Source organism: Ptiloglossa arizonensis, chromosome 4 (assembly GCF_051014685.1).
Source record: "Ptiloglossa arizonensis isolate GNS036 chromosome 4, iyPtiAriz1_principal, whole genome shotgun sequence".
NCBI lineage: Eukaryota > Metazoa > Arthropoda > Insecta > Hymenoptera > Colletidae > Ptiloglossa > Ptiloglossa arizonensis.
This window is the reverse complement of record NC_135051.1, coordinates 6623845-6643523: the sequence shown is the minus strand read 5'-3', so window position 1 is coordinate 6643523 and position 19679 is coordinate 6623845. Positions and strand designations below refer to the sequence as shown.

The 19679-nt window shown below is 39.8% G+C and overlaps 1 protein-coding gene across 3 annotated transcripts in view; it reads left to right on the top strand.

The window, feature by feature from the left end:
- Nucleotides 1-19679, top strand: part of Sol1 — a 636201-nt gene that overhangs the window by 107841 nt on the left and 508681 nt on the right. For all 3 annotated transcript variants that reach the window (XM_076308829.1, XM_076308831.1, XM_076308830.1), the window contains exon 2: nt 993-1059. In XM_076308829.1, the coding sequence (XP_076164944.1) occupies nt 993-1059 (67 nt within the window). The remainder of the gene's footprint in view (nt 1-992; nt 1060-19679) is intronic.

The following is a 19679-nucleotide window of genomic DNA, read 5'->3' as shown; positions in this document are numbered from 1 at the left end:
GCGACATAATCGATGTTTGCAAATAAACTAAAGAGCAATTTCGGCCAGTCTTAATCGAGCTTTCGTAGCTCGGTAGTACTTATTCTCAAACGGTTTACTTCGTAGCAATGTTTGTTCTCGTCTGGTTAACTTTCTTCCCGAAGATGATTCGAAACTCGTACCTCCGTCAGACTCTTAGAACCGTCTCCCTTTAATCCGCACAAAGAAGTCGAGTCACGCGAGGGTACAAATCACGCACACGCGTCGCTGCACCTTGCACCGCGTGCACGGTGGTGCAACGTTCGGTAATCGTTTTCAAAATTCACCGTTCCTCGAGTGCGCATCGCACGCGTGAATTCTCAATCGTAGGAGAACCTAGGTAAATTTCTAATGGCTCCGTAGCTCCTCCGTTGGAGTCCCGGTCGCGTTCTGTCCCGTTGAATTTAAAATTCCACGCGTTCACCGGAAGAATCAATTTGACAAATCGCCCGTCCCGCTCGTTCACCGTTCCGTAAAGGATCCTGGGCGTGGCTCTTTTCCGCGTGTTTCGCAAACGAAAAGTCTAGCTCCGGTTGAAAATTCGGTACAACGACGCTCGCACGGCTGGCTCTGTATGCAAATCGTTCGTGCGTGCACACGCGAGCGAGCGAGCGTATCCGTACCTGAGAGAGTACGTTTGCTTCCGTTGAAACGGATAGGAGAGGAGATCGCTCCGGTGGGCGCACACGTTCATAACGTATCCGCGCGGATATTTATGCACGCGCGCAATCACTCGTTCCTCGTTCGGAATATCCGCGGCGCGTTCTTTGGCCGACTCGGCTCCTCTCTGTAATTAGTGCACCCACGATTTCGTTTCGTTTCGTGGGAGCCACCATCCCACCCACCCGCTCGCCCCGATTTCGGTCTTCATTCTGGATTTTAATCAGCGTATAATTATATTAGAGGGCGGTCGGTGTTACAGAATAATAATTAGACGGTACGTTTGTGAAAAATGTTGGTGGTTTTTGTTTCAGATGCAGAGAGCGGTGCTACTGCTCTGTTGGCTGCCGCTCCTCAACCATTGCCACGCCGTGCATCCAGGTAACAGAAACAGAAACTTTTGCTCGAATAAATTGTTTCGTCGGCGAGGAAACGACATAAGTAACCGTGCAAATATTGCTATTATTTTCTTAATCGGCCGGTGGGACGTTTTATCCGGAGATAAGACATTCTTTGAAAAGGTGGGACGTTTTCCAAGTATTATTCTAAGTATTACCTAGCCAATTGCTTTATGCGATGGAACGATTGAAAAATGTGTATTTAATTGTACAGGTGGACCTTCTTTCGGTGAGCGATTCTACGGGATAAAGTAAAGCGGAAATCAAGAGTGACAGGATCGGGATAGAGGCTCCGTTTTGAAAATATGAGCAATTAAAAATTCAGGTCAAATACTCCTTGCGTCTGGTAACCCGCGAACCATCGGCGCGCGCGATGCAACTTAGTTGCATATCCAATGGGAATATTTAATCGTTTATAACTTTCAAACGAGACCTCCGCCGCAATCTCATCGCTTTCGATTTTTGACCTATTTTAGACCCTAGAATTGTTTCATGAAAGATTGCTTCATAAAGTGACGCGTGTACCTTATGTACAGATCGATTGCGGATTGAGAACTTACGAAAAAGGTGGGTAATCTTTCAAATTATCTATACTGTAGCCATAAGTTCGTATAATTGAGAATCCTGCGAATAGTGACGTAACATTTATCAAGAATCGAATCCCATTCATAGACATTTTTTTCTAATCTTCCGGTATACGTATTCGTAAAGAAATTGGCACCCATAAAGTCTCGTAAATCGATGTACAAGTGTAGTAATCTTTCAAATTATTTATACTGTAGCTATATCTATATTGTTACATTCATAGACGTTTTTTCCAATCTTTCGGTATACTTATTCGTAAAGAAATTATCATCTATAAAGTCTCGTAAATCGATGTACAAGTGTAGTGATCTTTCAAATTATCTACACTGTAACCATTACACTTTGAATTCTGTACAATTGAGAATCCTGTAAATAATGACGTAACATTAATCAAGAATCGAATTTCATTCGTACACGTTTTTTCGAATCTTTCGGTACACGTGTTATATAAGTGTAGCAGGATCAGTTGCGTGCACCGGTACCTGCGAGCCGATGAGATTAATGGCCCACTTCCGGTTATCATGCAAACGTAAGTTGCATTTACGCGGCGCGCTGGACTTAACTTATAGCCGGACGTCGTGTATTTGAATGCGCCAGTATCCAAGCAACACACAGGACAAAAACAGTGGTCGTCCCGTCACTGTAAACGGTGGCGGCCGGTTTTATTCGGTGTCGCGAATTGCGGGGACACTCGTGTGTGTCCCGTCACTTATTTATGTCATATCGGAAGCGTGTGTAACGTGCTTTGGCCAGCGTGGTGCACGGTACACGACAACGGTGTACACTTGTAACACACCGCGCAGATACGCGTTGAAAAATGATCGAACGAACGAACGAACGAACGAACGAACGCATCGCGCGCGTGCGTACGCGCCTTTCTCTAATTTTATGCGCGATCGTTAACGCTTTACCGATCGTACGCGAGAGAGACAAATGACCACGGTTGCTAGTTATCTGTCATTGTGTATCGCCGAGATATCCAAGCCTCGTTGCGAAGGGTTGAAACACTTGTTAAGCAAATGATAGGGTAGGAATTGTTTCACTTCGATTAAAATTGTACATAGGTAGAGTACACTTTATTTGAGCGAAGTACATGTGTCTGCGTACACACGAACGATATATCAAGTTGGAAAATAGTAAAAAGACGAATCGAGGTATGGAAATTGTTATTAAAAAGTAAATTTCATTCGTTGTTTGACGACAGATCGGAAAGATAGTTGTTTGGAAAAGGGTGAGATTAATGAAAATTTATTGGTAGAGGTAGTGATGCACCTGATCTAAATTAGGCATATAGATTGTAGAATTTTCTTCGAATTCTGAAAGAATTTTCTCGAACTCTAATTACATGTCTGCAAATAAAAAATCATATTAAAATTGCACATAGGTAGAGTACACTTTATTTGAGCGAGCATGTGTCTGTATATACACGAACGATATATCAAGTTGGAAAATAGTAAAAAGTCGGATCGAGGTATGGAAATTGTTATTAAAGAGTATATTTCATTCGTTGTTTGACGACAGATCGAAAAGATAGTTGTTTGGAAAACGAGATTAATGAAAATTTGTTGGTAGAAGTAGTGATGCATCTGATCTAAATTAGGCATACAGATTGTAGAAGTTTTCTTTGAATTCTGAAAGAATTTTCTCCAACTCTAAGTACACGTTTGCAAATAAAAAATCATAATTTCAGTTTTATGGCTGGTTAGTTATGTCAAGCTTATAGGGAATGGAATTATTACGACGTTTCGTAGAATGCGCACATTCGGATATGAATTGCAGCCTATAAAATGTAACGGTGACTATAAACGTTCTTGGAATCGCGAAGTATTAGACGAACAAACGAAATTCGAGATTTAAGATAAAGTTTACAGCTAATAACAATTAATTAAGAATCGTGGCACGGCCGGTATAAAATTTCCGTGCCTGGGCGGCAATTTAAAGTGCTAAAGGGAGTAATTTATGTAGTCTATATCGTGCTGCTTAATTACACTGTGCAACGCATCTAAGATATGCTTGCCCATTGTAAATTACGTTAAACGGTGTATACGGTGTACCTCGAAAACCGACGTGATTATCTGAAAACGTATCTCTAATTATCATACTTGAACCGATGACGAATATAGAACGATAACCAAGAAATGGTATATTATCCATTAAAAGTATGATCGCAATTTTTGATATTCTTACATTTATTTACTTATCGAGATCGACACAAAACCTGATACATTGTTCAATTAAAAGTTTCTTTATGTAGTCGTGTAGTTAAAAATATTGGTACAAAACCTAATCTCGATACTAGAAGCAACGTGAAATTCTAAACAACAAGATACGCGTTTCATTCATGCCGCTTGGCTGCTAATGATATTCGCGAGATTATTTGTAAATAACTTGACTATCTGCGTACCTTAATTAGCCCCGGTATAATTGCTTTACGCAGTGGTGCTGTGAACTTCATCTAAATTAATGTTATGCTAAACACTGCCTCGCCTCAACCGAGTGTGTCCAGCCACGACTATTTTTACAGATTTGTTGACGATTTATCTCACTTTTCCGTGCGCGGTTAAAATTTAACGCGCGGGTAAAAATCTCGTAAAGAATTTTTAAATAATGCTACAGAAGAAACAAGAGTTCCGTTTAGCTATGCTTTGCACCCGCGCTGTTTGTTTTATGCAGTTTTTCGAGGCAACAACAAAAACGATGCAATTTTCGCAGTCTACCAAATTGAAAGTCTGTATTTTCTGTTTTATACTCTGCATTTTATTTCGGATAGTTACTATCCAAGTTTTAGTTACACACCGCTGGATATAGAATAATTCGAACTCCACGATGCCTAATTTTTGTTTCTCCAACAGACTATAGTTGACTCACACTTTGACCGATGTTGGAAGCCATCTTCCCACAGATTTCATTTCTGTTTGCGTTCCGTGTAGACAGAGCCAAGTTCGTAATTTGCCTACATTAAGTTTTGGTTACGTTGATCGGGTGACTCTTTAGATCTTCTTGTTTGGGGGACAACGCAACCATTGAAAGTGGGTAACAGAGTAGTAAAATCGCTGAAACCCGTGGTTTTCGAGGACTACCAGATCCGTAAACGTAGAGAGTCACGTACAGTGGCGAGCAAATATTTCCGGACAGTTAACCTCTGAGCTCTACTTCGAAGGTGGAAAGCTCGAATGAATTTTAAGTAGCATTGTATTAAAAAAAAAAAGAAAAAAAAAACGATGCAAAGAATAAGATAAAAGTACAATTTAAGAATATTTTTTTGCATGAATATTTACAACCCTAAATGTAAGTCTTCGAATATTTAGACTATTCCTGTTGCAAAATTTGAGATCTGGGGGTTCAACGTACTCTAGTAAATAGTTCCCTCCCTAGGGAAGAACTGGATAATTCTTCTCGTGTTTCGAGCACGTTTTGTGCGTTGAAAACCCTGTAAATTTTAAACCATAACATTGAAGAGAGAGAGAGAGAGAGTAGAGAATCGCACCGAAAACGTTTTCTTTTTCACAAACACGCATTCATCCGACGGATAGCGACAGGAGAATTTACTTGGATGTTAACGATTCGTTAAACTGGTGGCGAGACGCAGTTGTAATAACGATTACGCTGAACAAAAATTACGATTTTAATTAAAGTCCGTCCACGCCGAAAGAGCCTCGCGCGGGAGATAACGAACCGAGGGTTTATTTAGCACGCCGCGTGATGTAATTAAATGGTAAAGGTCCACGAGGATTCGAAGATTATCGTTAAATCTTAATTTGAAACGGAGGCTGGACAGTCCTTGAAATTCTGGAGACGTACATTATGATAATTGTGCACCCGTGGCCCCTATTGCATTTATTATTAGTCTTGTTATAAATTCTGGTTGGATGTTACAAAGAAATAAAATGCGTCATCGTTTTCAACTAATCTGAATTTAAAACGATTCGTGTAAGCGTTCGCTCGTACCATTGAAGCATTTATAAAAATTATTTTTATTATAATTGCGTTTACTTCGTTCTCGTTAAAAAATTCACAAGTATTTCACCGATTTAGACCGATAAGGACCAAAATAGTCGAAAGCTACGAGATAGATATTTTAGTATTGATCGATACAATGCGTCTAATCGTAATCCGTATTTACGTGTGTAATTAATGACAAGAGAAAAGGAATTGTATTATTCAAAATTGGTCACCTTTGGCAATGATGCAGGCTTGCGAACGACGCAGCCAGTTTGCTAGGCTGGCGCGCACGGCCTCCAGGGTTAGGTCGAAAGCTATTTCTGTCAGGACGTTCTTCAGGCTACCTAAAATTTTATGAGTTTTGCAAACCATGTTCTCTAGCTCCGACCACTGTTTATAATCAAGCGGGTACAGAATCTAGGCTGGTCTTCCGTTAAAATAAACTCCAGAGCATTGTTCCGCGCGCACTTTTGTTTCAAAACAGCTAAAAATCAGAATCTTGTCACAAATCACACCTTTGCGTTCAGAAGAAATTATATTCAAATATTTCATTTCTTTCAGCACAGCTTACACAATTTCTCGTAGAAATTTTTAATAATTTGAAGAACTCTTCGAGAATTCGCCGAGTTTGAATAATTCCATTACTTTTCCTTTATTATTAACCACGTGAGTAAATTCTGATCAGTTTTGCGATTCTATTCGTCATAATGGTTCAATATTTGCAACGCAACGTTAGCCAGGTACTTGTAGCGGGACTCGTGGTAGGATTAGGTATATTTAGCAGAAATATTCGGGGAAGGTGGAAATGTATCTACACCCGGGAAGGGAATGCCAGGTTTCATTACATACGACACTCACACAGCTCGCTGGCGTTATGTAAAAAGTGGATCGCATTTAATTTGGTGAACCGTGCAGGGCAAACGGTATTCATTGCTTCGGCTGGCATCATTGAACGTGTTACGTTGCTCCGTTCGTGTCGCATATGTGGTTAACAGCACGGAACAAATGGTATTCCATGCGTCCGTTTTTCTCCCTCTTTGTCGCCCCGTGTTGACCACTTCGCTTGCATTTTTCGGTCGTTTCGTGTTACACGCCAGACAAATAAGAAAAATCAGTACGCGCGTACTTGTTGATGTTAATTTCTAGTCTCGTTAGGTCTGTCTGGCGGTAAGATTTAAAATTCGAAGACGATCGTTTATCGTGGAAAAGAGATATTTGTGGTAGTGGTATATAGTATGTTGTACATGAATTTTAATAAGAAAACAATCGAATACTTTTAGGATGATTAAAACCCTCGTATTTTCTATGTATTTTCTATCGTGAAAAAGAGATATTTGTAGTAGTGGTACATAGTATCTTGTTTAATCAAAAAACAATCGAATACTCTTAGGATGATCGAAACTCGTATTTTCTATGTAGGACTTTTATGACTGACAATGTAAACTTTTACGACTGACTATGTTGAGTTTTATGACCGACTGTATTTCATCGCGAAGAATCACTCGACTAAATACTTTTCTTTTATTATTAACAATCTTGCAGCGTGCTTCTTTAAAAGGAGAGAGTGAAGATGAATCGAAAGTGAAAGATAGACATTCTCATTCGTACGTAACGGGAATTTATGCATCTCGCGTTCGATATTATAGAACAACAATAAATTTTTCTTACGTTTGCAATTTTTCTACCATTTAAATAGTTTTCCCAGAAGAAGCTATTACCATACTATGTAATTCTTACGAAGGAGCTGTAGAGGACACTTTTTAGAGTTTACGAGGTTCACGACCGCGAACTTCTATAGCGGTGGAATTCAAAGGCTGTAATTACAAACGACGCGATTCATGTGGTAAATTCTTCGCTAAAAGTTCCTTTTATCGCGCGAAAGTCGAATATATAGCGCGTTACAACACGGTAGTGAGATTTCGAGCTGTAACACTTAATCAGTAAGCAATCAGGTTCAATTTACATAAAGCATCGGGCGTTAATCAAGCCGTGACAGGGACACAGACGAATACCCGGAGCAATGTATCTCATTATTGTTAGTTGTGTTCTATTGTTTATGTTCGTTATACTTCCAGTAGTATTTTCCATGCGTTCGAATTATTTGAAATTCTTGGACGATCGTTTAAAAAAAAAATACTCTTCCACGTGCGTCGAATATCAGAAAGTACAGTAAATTTATTTTATTAATAGTATTTTAAACGCACGAGACGATCAAGATTTCCAATACTCTCAGCTTTGGCTTCTCGATGCGACTAGTGATCGATTTGTCTGTAACTTTGCTTTAATATTGGTTTAAATACACACACACACACACATACACGTGTGCAACCGTGTACACATATGCCAGTTTAATTATGTCACGCGCAAGTCGTGTACTCATAAAGCACTTTCACGCAAGCCATCGACACACGAGTAAAATTCGAAGTTTCCGAACCTAGTTCGGGAACTTCACAAAGTTACGAGCAAACATGTAATTTCGGCAAAGCAAATTATTGGCCTCGTGGTTATTATTCCTATGTTGCGAAATAAACTTTCCAGATACCGCACACTGGTCTCAGAAAACTTGTCCACGCTATTAGCAATGGCTCTAACTTGAACCCAGTGCAGAATAGAGTAATGCATTTTGAGGTCGTGTAAACGGTTCGTTCCCGTAATTGATCGTTGAGAAGATTTGTTGGCCAGTGTTGCTATTGCGAGTCGGTTCTTCGACGGTTGTTCTTTTCGGTCTCATTTTTCCCAAGTGAATCGACCGAAAGCTCATCACGCAAACTCTGTAAATATAATGCCTTCCGACGCAATTGTCGCGATAATTAGTTGGCCGCGCTATGACCCAGTAGCCGAGGAAGAAGTTTAGATATAATCAATTCAGCTGTCACGGCGTCATGAATAATTTCGCATTGAACGAGTTTCCATGAAAATACATAGCAAACCGTGACATAGCTGCGGGACAAAAGTTCGCCACTACAATTTAGATTGTCAAGAGAATATACTTGCTTCGCGTGTATACAAAGCTGTCACAGAGTCGAATGTTACATTTCTTTGTTTTTTTTTTTTTTTTTAGAAAATAATGTACGTTGATTTCGAAAGATTTCGCCTTGTTGAGCGTTTTATTGCTTCGTTCGCTCTTCAGGAATGTTTCAACGTTTTTAACGCGAGTGTTAATGGCAAGGTATCCATAAATTTTTTAGCACAAGTATCTTTTTATTGATCGTTTTAGAGAAAATGGAACCAATGTGTCGTTGGAAGTGATGGGAATAATAGGTTCACTTTTTGTGTAGAAATGAGAAAGTTTAGTTTCATTTTTATTTTATTTAATTTTACACTTTTCCTAATTATTCATTGGGAGTAACCATCGTGTAAACCTAACTCGATATGTTCTCTTTAAAAAATTACAAATTAACGCTGCTCAAGAAATTGTCACAGGTTCGAGACTAAACTTTAATTGCTCGATAGAGAGGTAGGTAAAATTTGGTCGCTGCCATCAGATGTATATGTGTACTTCTATACGTAACCAAGGGGAGTGAGAACCAATTAGAGCAAGTGAGATAGATTTAACAAGATACGGCTAGATATTGTAGATAGGGATAACTTTCTGACAACTTGGCAGAGAGTACTGTATGTATTTATACCTGTAATGAAGTGATTATACGGCGAACACTTCATTTGTCCTGTAACATTTTGACATCTACCAATTTTATATTATATAATAGCGTGTAGAAAACTAATATTTAATATTGACAATGGTAGCGAAATAACAATTGAATCTAAATTTCGAATTACGAGAAATGATTTCAATTTAAGTTCCAAGTGAGATGTAGTACCTTTTTCGTGCTCTAGATCTACCAGCAGTTTGGTGACCTCATGATATCAAATGTTCAGTCTTCGGATGAAATGCGCTTATCCGTTTGGACTGGCCACAGAGTTTAATAATACCGGTTACAGGAGGTGGTGAAAGTTTGACTCCACCTACACTCTCTGCGGAGATTGGTGTACATGCAAATTTACTCGCGCGCTTCCATTAAAGTCGGAAGCACGTCGATGGGAGAGCAACATCTATTAAGAGAACTATTTATTTCGTGCAGCCAAGTGCGTATCATCGTCTCTGTAATTCAGGCGAGTTGACTTAATTGCTCGAACTTAAGTTGAACTTGGAATGTTTATTACACGAAATGCTCATCGTGTGATCTATTTCACCTGGAGATTAGTTGCTGGTTGCTCTTTTTGCAAACGAATAAACGTCGAGAAATTTCTACATAAATCAAATTTCCACACACTTAACGACCAATCTGTTTTAAGTTGACTAATATTCGTACAGCAGACTACTCGAATAGTATTCGATTAATGTTCACTGATATTTGAATCCACAAGTTCCAGCTGTTGTTCGAAAATTGGACAATTTTGCCACACACTTAACGACCAATCTGTTTTCTACTAATACTCGAATAGACTACTCGAATGGTATTCGATTAATGTTCATTGATACTCGAATCCACAAGTTCCAACTGTAGTTCGAAAATTGGACAATTTTGCCATACAATTAACGACCATTCTATTTTCTACTAATATTCGAACAGTATACTACTCGAATAATATTCGATTAATGTTCACTGATATTCGAATCCACAAGTTCCAACTGTTGTTCGAAAATTGGACAATTTTGCCATACACTTAACGACCAATCCGTTTTTTACTAATATTCGAACAGTAGACCACTTGAATGGTATTCGATTAATGTTCACTGATATTCGAATCCACAAGATCCAGCTGTAGTTCGAAAGTTGGATAATTTTTGCCGTTCTCTAATCGATCTAAACCGTGTCCCAACTATACTTAGCCGACTGGCCTGACCTTTATCGATCCAATCAGGTGGAAACTCGAAAACCAGTCCAGGAACCCAATTCAACCGATTCGTAATACCGTGGTCTCACCAAGGCCTCGCGCCGTGATTGTTTGACGAGCTCATCTTGTTACTCGAGTTGCGTAAAAGTTCGTCAGGATTTTACCGTCCCCTCCCTGCCAATTTAACAGCGGTGTTAAATTTATTTCTGCTGATTACCCGTGGGATGAATACACGAACGGCCCCGATTTCGTGAAAGGCTGAATTTCCAATGAGAAAAGAGAAACGCGTGACTAACTTTCCACGTGTATTATTCATTTCGTGGAAGAAACGATAACTAGTTATCGGTCGCGGGGATTCCTCGCGTTTTGTTGTTCGTTATCACCCGTTGAGATAAGAATACATCCTCGAAGATTTCAATAACTGGAGATCCCGACGATTCGTGGAAAGTAAGGCGCGCGACTTATTTGTACGAAAATGAATGCGAACAGTAGGTGTCTTTGTTCACTTCTTACTTCGTTTATTCATCTCGAGTATTGTAAGAGAGATTTCATTGGCTCGATTGAAACCGAGAGGGGACTTTTGTATCATCCAGGAGCGAATCTAACCTAACCGCCGTCGGCTTAGTGTCCCGAACTCTGTAAGCACCTTTAAATAAAGAAAAGGATCAACAGCGATTTCTCCTTTATCTCTGGAATCCTCTCGATAGTATAGCAAGGATTTTCTCGCGGAACTTGGCTGTCGTGCGAATATCCCAAACAGCAAAGTTGAGTTGCGTTTGGTTAGGTTATTCCGCTGGACTTAAGGAGGAGGAAGGCTACTTGCTAAACAAATTTCGAACATCCTTGGAAACTTTGCTACACTGTAGAAACTGATGCAGTGATATATTTTACACGACTCTATAATTTGTTACGTTAAATTTATCTTATCGGTCTTCTCGATGATGAGGGAACCTGAATTTTATTAGATTGTTAGGAAAGTCATTTCATTTTTTCTTTGGTAAAAATGAAACACGATTTTTTTAGAGTGTGTAAACATTTTATTAATATTACATATTCTCCATTTTGGAAAACGAAATGACTTTCCGAACAATCCAATAGTTTTATATATTAATCCTGGAAGGATAACGTACGAATTTGAATTATTTTAAACCTTTGGACTCGAGAGGAGATCCTCGGTTGCCACCTAATTCAGTGTACTATTTTCGATCTAAAAACTTCCTGGTTTGGAATTCAAAATTGAATTTAAATATCACGTTCTTGCAGAGTGTAAACGCATCTACGCGAAGTATGTAAAAATGTTCCATTCCGGATTAATTTTACGACTCGAAGGATTTTCTCGAGTCGTCGGTTTCCGGTAGCAAAGAAGCCTCGAGTGCAAAGGGTTAGTAAGTATAGAGGTGACCTTCCTTCCTCGTGACACATTCAATGGTAATGCTTCATTGTTAATGTCTACTTTCTTACACGAGCACTACGTAAACATAAATAGTGAGGACAATTTCGTCGCAGGAATTCGAGGAAGGAAAACTGTCACTTGAAAGCGGGAATTATCACGCCGAGTGATGGACACGTGACACTTGACACGTGTCGCGGAGACACACGCAGTTGCAAACTACACAGTTGCGCAAGAAGTCTCGTTTGGTCGCGTACTCCTTTCGGATCGATGCATCATTACACGAAATGCTCATCGTGTGATCAATCACGTTCCTGGGTTTCGAAGGAACATCGTTTCGTAATTTATTCTCTGGTTTTCGCTACCGAGCCCGGTTTCAACCGCGCGGTCTGAGGCACGTGCAATGAGAACGATAGCAATAAGGAATACGTTTTGACGGAAAAAAGGGGGTAGGGGTGGGGGGAGATCCAAAAGACGAAATATACCAGCGACTGGTTCCCGTCGGAGCGTACAGCGCGAAGTAATAACGCGAGAGATTCGGGCATGCCAGATTTATCGTGGCAACACATAGCAGTGACGTGACAGGAACGGCAACGAGGCCCCAACGACAGCTGGTGCGCGTGGCCCCATCTACACGCCTTCCCCTACCCGCTTGACGTCTCCTGTTTTACGGATGCGTGTTTACAGGCGAGGAAAGCCCGGGAATATCCTCCTCCGAGAGATGAAACAGCATGAACTTGGCTGTCTTCTGGGCACGAGCCCGTGGAACTTCACCCGGTGTATTCGTGGAGTTCTTAGCTGGAATTGGACGGCCAGAGACGGGGATCCAAAGTGGATTGAAAATGTAGAGAGAGTCGTATGTGAGGCCCAATTCGGGAAAATAAAATATAGAGTCTTTCTTTCGCTTATTAAGACTGGCAGAGACGGGAATCCAAAGTGGATTGAAAATGTAAAGGGGGTCGTATGTGAGGCCCAATTCGGGGAAATAAAATATAGAGGTTTTTTTTCGCTTATTAAGACTGGCAGAGACGGGAATCCAAAGTGGATTGAAAATGTAAAGGGGGTCGTATGTGAGGCCCAATTCGGGGAAATAAAATATAGAGGTTTTTTTTCGTTTATTAAGACTGGCAGAGACGGAAATCCAAAGTGGATTGAAAATGTAAAGGGGGTCGTATGTGAGGCCCAATTCGGGGAAATAAAATATAGAGGTTTTTTTTGTTTATTAAGACTGACAGAGACGGAAATCCAAAGTGGATTCGAAATGTAGAAGGGGTCGTATGTGAGGCCCAATTCAGGGAAATAAAATATAGAGGCTTTCTTTCGTTTATTAAGATGGTAGAGACGGGAATTCTAAGTGGATTGAAAATGTAAAGGGGGTCGTATGTGAGGCCCAATTCAGGGAAATAAAATATAGAGGCTTTCTTTCGCTTATTAACCCTTCACGGTCGTATGTCTGCTCTCAGCCACCACAGCAAGGAACCATATTGTACGATGGAGAACTATAAAATATAATTTTTACATAAAAACGTTACATTAAAACACATTGTTGTACGAACGTGTATCTAAAGTTCACAAAAGAATTAATAAATCTTGTTCATCCTTCGTAATCTTAAATGTTATGTATCGCTGCTTTTTCAAGGGAAATTAATTCCGACCAGTACGACACTCTTATCCAAATTTAATACGACCGCAAAGGGTTAATATTATTCGCTGGTTTACGGTGTAGTTTCTTTTTCTTCGTTACTTGAACAATATGCAAATTCTTCCTCGAAGAAGATTCACTCAAGGTTAGAGATTTTGCTTCCATTGTTCTTGAATATACAGCTTTGACGGTGCAAGATGTTCACGAAATGCTAATCTTTTAAATTAATCGACATTCGTCGGTTAGTGAAGAAAAATCATTATTCAAACATTGCTAAAGTGCTATGGATATCGTCGCAATCTGAACTTACCGACATGTCGGTTCAGATATTGACTCGTACTACTGTATGCCGATGAGAAGCAGTAGAGGAAACTTGTGTAGTTTGTACCTATCCATAACATAAATAGTACTCATTGATTTCTTCGTTACACCGAATATGAACGTCTGTCTTCTTATGAAAATAGGAACAAACGAATATCACACTTATTACGATCCGTGAACGAATATTACTCCCCGTAACTTCAGACGCAATCTCCGCACACGCGTACTGTACCTAGCGTGAAATAATCAAGCCGCGATCGCAGATATTAATTTTCGTGGAAACGAGTGTAAGAGATATAATAGAAAATATCTCGAGGTATTTCGGCGACTCTCCCCTACTCTTTTCCACGATGGAGCACAATATCCCGCTTTCATCGCGTCCTCCGTTTCACGACGTCGTTTTAAGAAAGTGCTGTCTTCCACGCCGACTGACGAATCGGAGGCGGTTACGCATACAACTAGGTCGTGAGACAATTTCACGCCGAAAATGTTTTCCGGGCGCGTTGGACAGCGGTGAAGATAAAATCGATACGTTCACACCGCGGTCGAGTAACGTCTATCCCAATGAAGGTGTTCACGACGCAGCGATATAGTCGGGCGTGCGACAAATCGAGTGGTCGCCATAAAAATCCGTGGACTGAAAAAAAAAAAAGGAAAAAGAAAAAAAAAGGCAAATTCCGCACGCGCGTTACTCGCCTCTCTCTCGACCGATACGCGTCCGTTCGCCGACCGCCACTTCGCAACGAATATCTGCCATCGTGGGAATTCAATTTCAGGGATCACCGCCACGCTCAGGATTGACCGTCTCCCGTTACAAACAAGTCCAGAAAATAATTAATAACGCGAACGACTGCGATCGATGGCCGCGTTGAGCTGTCGAGTCGTCGAGTTAATTTCCCTGATGATATTCGTTCGTGAAATTTTTAATTTCGGTGTCCGTCCCGGGTTCCGTGCAGCCCAGATAGCTCGACATGCGACGAAACGGTGAAATATCGATGATATCGACAATTTTACCAAACTTAATATTAAATGTAATACAAATCGTGGGAGTCGAGAGTGGGGAACACTGGAGAATTTTAAATAATGAGACGCTCGCTTTCTTTTTCGTAAAGTGTGGTGGAATGGACGATCAATTTTTTTTTTTACAGACTCACCGATGAATAATAACAATTTTCTCAATGTTTCGAGTAAGATACTGTCCCGTACCGTAACTCTCTTCGGGAGAAATAAAACTAGAGAGTATTTACGTGTGAGTGAATAAGAAAAAATTTACTTCTAGAAGAAGTTTGCTTTTTATGGGTAATTTTGCAACAAGAACTTTTCCTTTGCAAGGCAAGTCGGTATGGAATTTTTCGGAACTTCCAAGTCAATTTCAGTGAAAGCTCCAGCTGCAATTTTATTAAATTCATCGATTCGAAACGAACTTTTCTCGAATATATTATTATCTATTCTTTGCATCGATGGTTCCTAAAATTTGAAACAATACCAAACGTGGCAATTGCCGTTTATGGGGTCGATCGATCTAGCCGAATGGCTAACCCAAAAAGATCAATGTTACAAGATTTCTCTATTAGCTCTGGTAGTTACTAGTGCACGGACTGTAACGATGAGAAGGATATGATGTGTTGTAATACGAGAGTCCTAACAAGCTGCTGATGCTCGTACAGACAACAGTGTATATAACTGTAGCTGTACGAACATGTTATAGCTGTGTTTCAAACGTTCTAGCTACGCGTTTAATTTCTGTCTGACTGTGTTTAATTTTGCCGAGTGACCGAAGCGCTGTTTGTCTTGCTGACTGACTGCCTGCTTGCATCTGCAATATTGTTGCAACGTTTTGCTGATACGTTGACCTCTTAAAAGCAAATTTTCAAATTACCTGTATATAATATTAAAAGTTTCACTGCTTACCGTATTCTGTATATATTACAGAATATATTAAGTTACAAATTAAAAAGCTGTTCAACTTCCGAATCGGAGAAAAACAATTATATTTTTTATAAAGACATATTTGGGGTTTGGAAGTTTCTTTGTCTTTTCTAACAGAGAAGACTTTTCTATTTCTTATGGTCTCTTATTTCTATACATCGATAGAAACGAAGTTAAGTAAAAAACAAAGAGACGTTAAACATTTGAAATGCATTTTCTTTTAGCGTGTACTTCTCGGTTAATTTCATTTTCATTAACGATCGAAGCAACAGGCAAAAATAAGTGATGGAGTGCTTCAAAGAGATTCCTTTTGGCCTTTGTGACTGGCAAATGAATTTAATACGAATACTTGTAATGGCGATCGTAGGAAAAACACGGTACGCAGGTGGAAAAGTAAACTAAAAAACGCAAGGGGTATTTTGCGCACGAACTTGTATCAAATACGAGAACATACGTGTACGTTTTCCCCAGGCTCTTTCAGGTAGCTGCAGTTTCATAAATAACACATTTGTAACCACGTCAAAAGGTTGAAGGTACAGAGAGTATAGGATGGAAGTAGCGAGCAGTATCGTTATATTCTGCACAATTGAGAGGGAAAAGAAATATAATATGTTTTCACGGCTTTTAAGCCGATGTACATTGGTTTCGAGCACGAAACATGAGATTTTATAAATACGGAAGTGATAATAAAAGAAACTTGTCTATATTACCGTCTTCCTTTTTTGATTCGTGATTCTCTCAAAGATAACCGTACCGTCAGTTACTCTACTTTCACATTATCACACCGTTTCATTATTAGTATTTTTAAGAATAATTCACCGGAATGAATATTCTCAAGATATGTCTACTACATTTCCTACACGTTCCCTGTGTCCTAAAAATTTGAACGAACTTAAGATACGTCGATAAAATTTCAACACTTTCAATTTATTTTTTCAATACAACCATTAATAGTTTCGTAAAAGTAGTTTTTATTTTCAAGGAATTATAACCGTACCGTCAGTTACTCTGCTTTCACATTATCACACCGTTTCATTGTTAGTATTTTTAAGAATAATTCACCGGAATGAATATTCTCAAGATATGTCTACTACATTTCCTACACGTTCTCTGTGTCCTAAAAATTTGAACGAACTTAAGATACGTCGATAAAATTTCAACACTTTCAATTTATTTTTTCAATACAACCATTAATAGTTTCGTAAAAGTAGTTTTTATTTTCAAGGAATTATAACCGTACCGTCAGTTACTCTGCTTTCACATTATCACACCGTTTCATTATTAGTGTTTTTAAGAATAATTCACCGGAATGAATATTCTCAAGATATATCTACTATATTTCCTACACGTTCTCTGTGCCCTGAAAATTTGAACGAACTTAAGATACGTCGATAAAATTTCAACACTTTCAATTAATTTTTTCGGTACAATCATTAATAGTTTTGTAAAAGTAGTTTTTATTTTCAAGGAATTATATTGATGGTACAAAATTCAAGATTCACACTCCTGGAATTTTTCCCTTTAACAAGAACGAAATCTTGTCACCAAAGAAATCCACTTACCTGCTTCATTCGACGCTATAGGCTCCTCGACGTATCTCTGAATCCAAAAATCGATCTCAGCTCTCCAATTCGAAGCTAGGATCGTCCTCGAACTTTTGTCCATAGTTGTCCATAATTGTCCAACTGTTTCTACATCTTCTTCGTAAATCACGTGATTCTTGTGTAACTCACGAAAGAGTAGAGAACAAGTCTTCTCTACAACTCTTTCGTTAGAGAACGATAGATCGACGACGCTGAAAATGTGTACGCGCGAGATTTCACCGAGCGGAGTTTATCAAAGCGAGTCAATTTGCTTGGGTTTCGAGGATCGTAGTCGTAACATTCGATGCGAGATTTGACACAACGGTTCGTCATTAACGGAAGAGGTCGGTCGAGCTAGGAGCAATCGTGCCCTCACCACCGACAGGACCTTCGATCTATCTGGAATTGTCGACGCTGTGCGATCGACAGGATCAACTGTTTCTATCGTATGCACGAAGTCGGTCAATACACCGTCCTTTGCGAAGCTATCAGGGATTTGACGCGGGTGCGTCAGTCAACCGGATCGTCATCGCTTCGAGCAACTGTCGGTATGCATCGTCGCCGTTTCCTACGATATGTGCCCATCGCTTTACAGATCCGCGATCACGATTGATCAAACGCTCTTGAGACTAAAATGATCGTCGACTACTGGTGTCACCTTCAACGACCGTGAGCGGTACACGATGTTGCCAAATAAATCATACGACGGTTATTCGAGTTCGTTCAACGACCCAAGTATACACGTAACCGACTTAAACACGGTTCTTACGCGTGCTACGAGCCACGCAATGACATCGTGTGTTACACGATCGTATTTCCATGAATAAATATGCATGTTGCGCACGACACGAATGCGCGTCGAAGGAAATTTTAAAAGTGTCAATCTTGTCGCTACCAATGACTGAAGTGACCGAAGGGAGACCGAAGTAACAAAGATCGCGCCGAAATTAATCGATTTAAAATAGAAGAGAAATAAGAGTTGTAACGTTTTTATCGAACTGTTACTAAGAATTAACCGAAAATTGTCGATTACTTGTAATGATCATACAGAGACAATTACCGGGGAGTAGATATCGGTTATTAATATATGCAATATGGTCGAATTCCTTGAGGCAGTATAAGTTGGAGAATGAATCAGCAGGAGGGCAAAATAATTTAACGAGGAACAATGGCATTGTTGTTCGCCGATACACGAATATCGACCAATGTTCGATTTGTAAACTCTAATTTGTAATTTCATGAAACCATACAATTTTTATCAGCCCAGGCACCGTGATATTTATAAAGGTATTCCAGCACCTTTGAAAGATTGATTTCTCTTTCATTTGCATTCAGAAGAATTATAAAGTAGTTACAGGAAACGTTAATTACTAATAACTGTACGATATCACATGGTATAATTGTGTTAAATATTATAATTAAAGTTTTCATTATTCCATTATTTAATACACAATGGAATATTTCTGCATCGAATATGTTCGTAATTAATTGCCACGTACACGTTATGCTCAATGAATGCATGCCAGTTACATTACAAAATTACGAAACAGTTGTACGGTTACCTGCAATGTTTCTTCTTCCAAGGAAATTTATATTTCATATTTTCCAAAGTATGTAATTCAACCGCTAAAAAGTACTTGTAAATGATCAATGATTTAATCTCGCTGTGCAATATTTGCATTCTCATTTCAAAACCCAAAAATAACAGATACGTGAAACACTTTACCAAAGATTCGTGTTCTTCGATTGGTCCGTATAATCGAGGCGCTGGAACGCCTTGCATTCTCGTTTCAAAACCCGAAAATAACAGATACGAGAGACACTTTACCAAGTTTCGTATCCTTCGATTAGTCCGGAGAATCGAGGCGCTGTAACGCCGAGAGAGGTGTTAAAAGATGAAATCGTTTCCAGTGTCACTGGCCGTGATGCACAGCCGTGTTGTCGTTTCTTTAACAACATTTTTCCACCCCGTACCGCGTTCCTTTAACTCGTGTTCGGAAAGCGGCCGCTTGGTCAGCTGCCGGCCGGCTATATATCAATTATACGAAACTGCATCGTAGGAATATGTAGAAGCGCAACGCGGTGACTGCACCGCGAGCAAATGCGACTTTGCTTCCTCTCGGGTGGTCGTCTGCGAATTGTGGCCCCCTTTCACGGAGAGATTCGATGGATTGGATAGGTCGCGTGATAAAACGAGCTCACCGGGACCATTCCGCGATAAATTGACCAATATGATGGATCGGCTCTCCGGTTATATTGCGTGGTAACCAACGACGCGGACAGAGCTGCCTTCCTGAGCATCTAGCAACGGGATTCGTATTATAGTATCTGGCCGAGCGGGCGTCGCTCACCTTTGAAAGTTCGGAAATGGT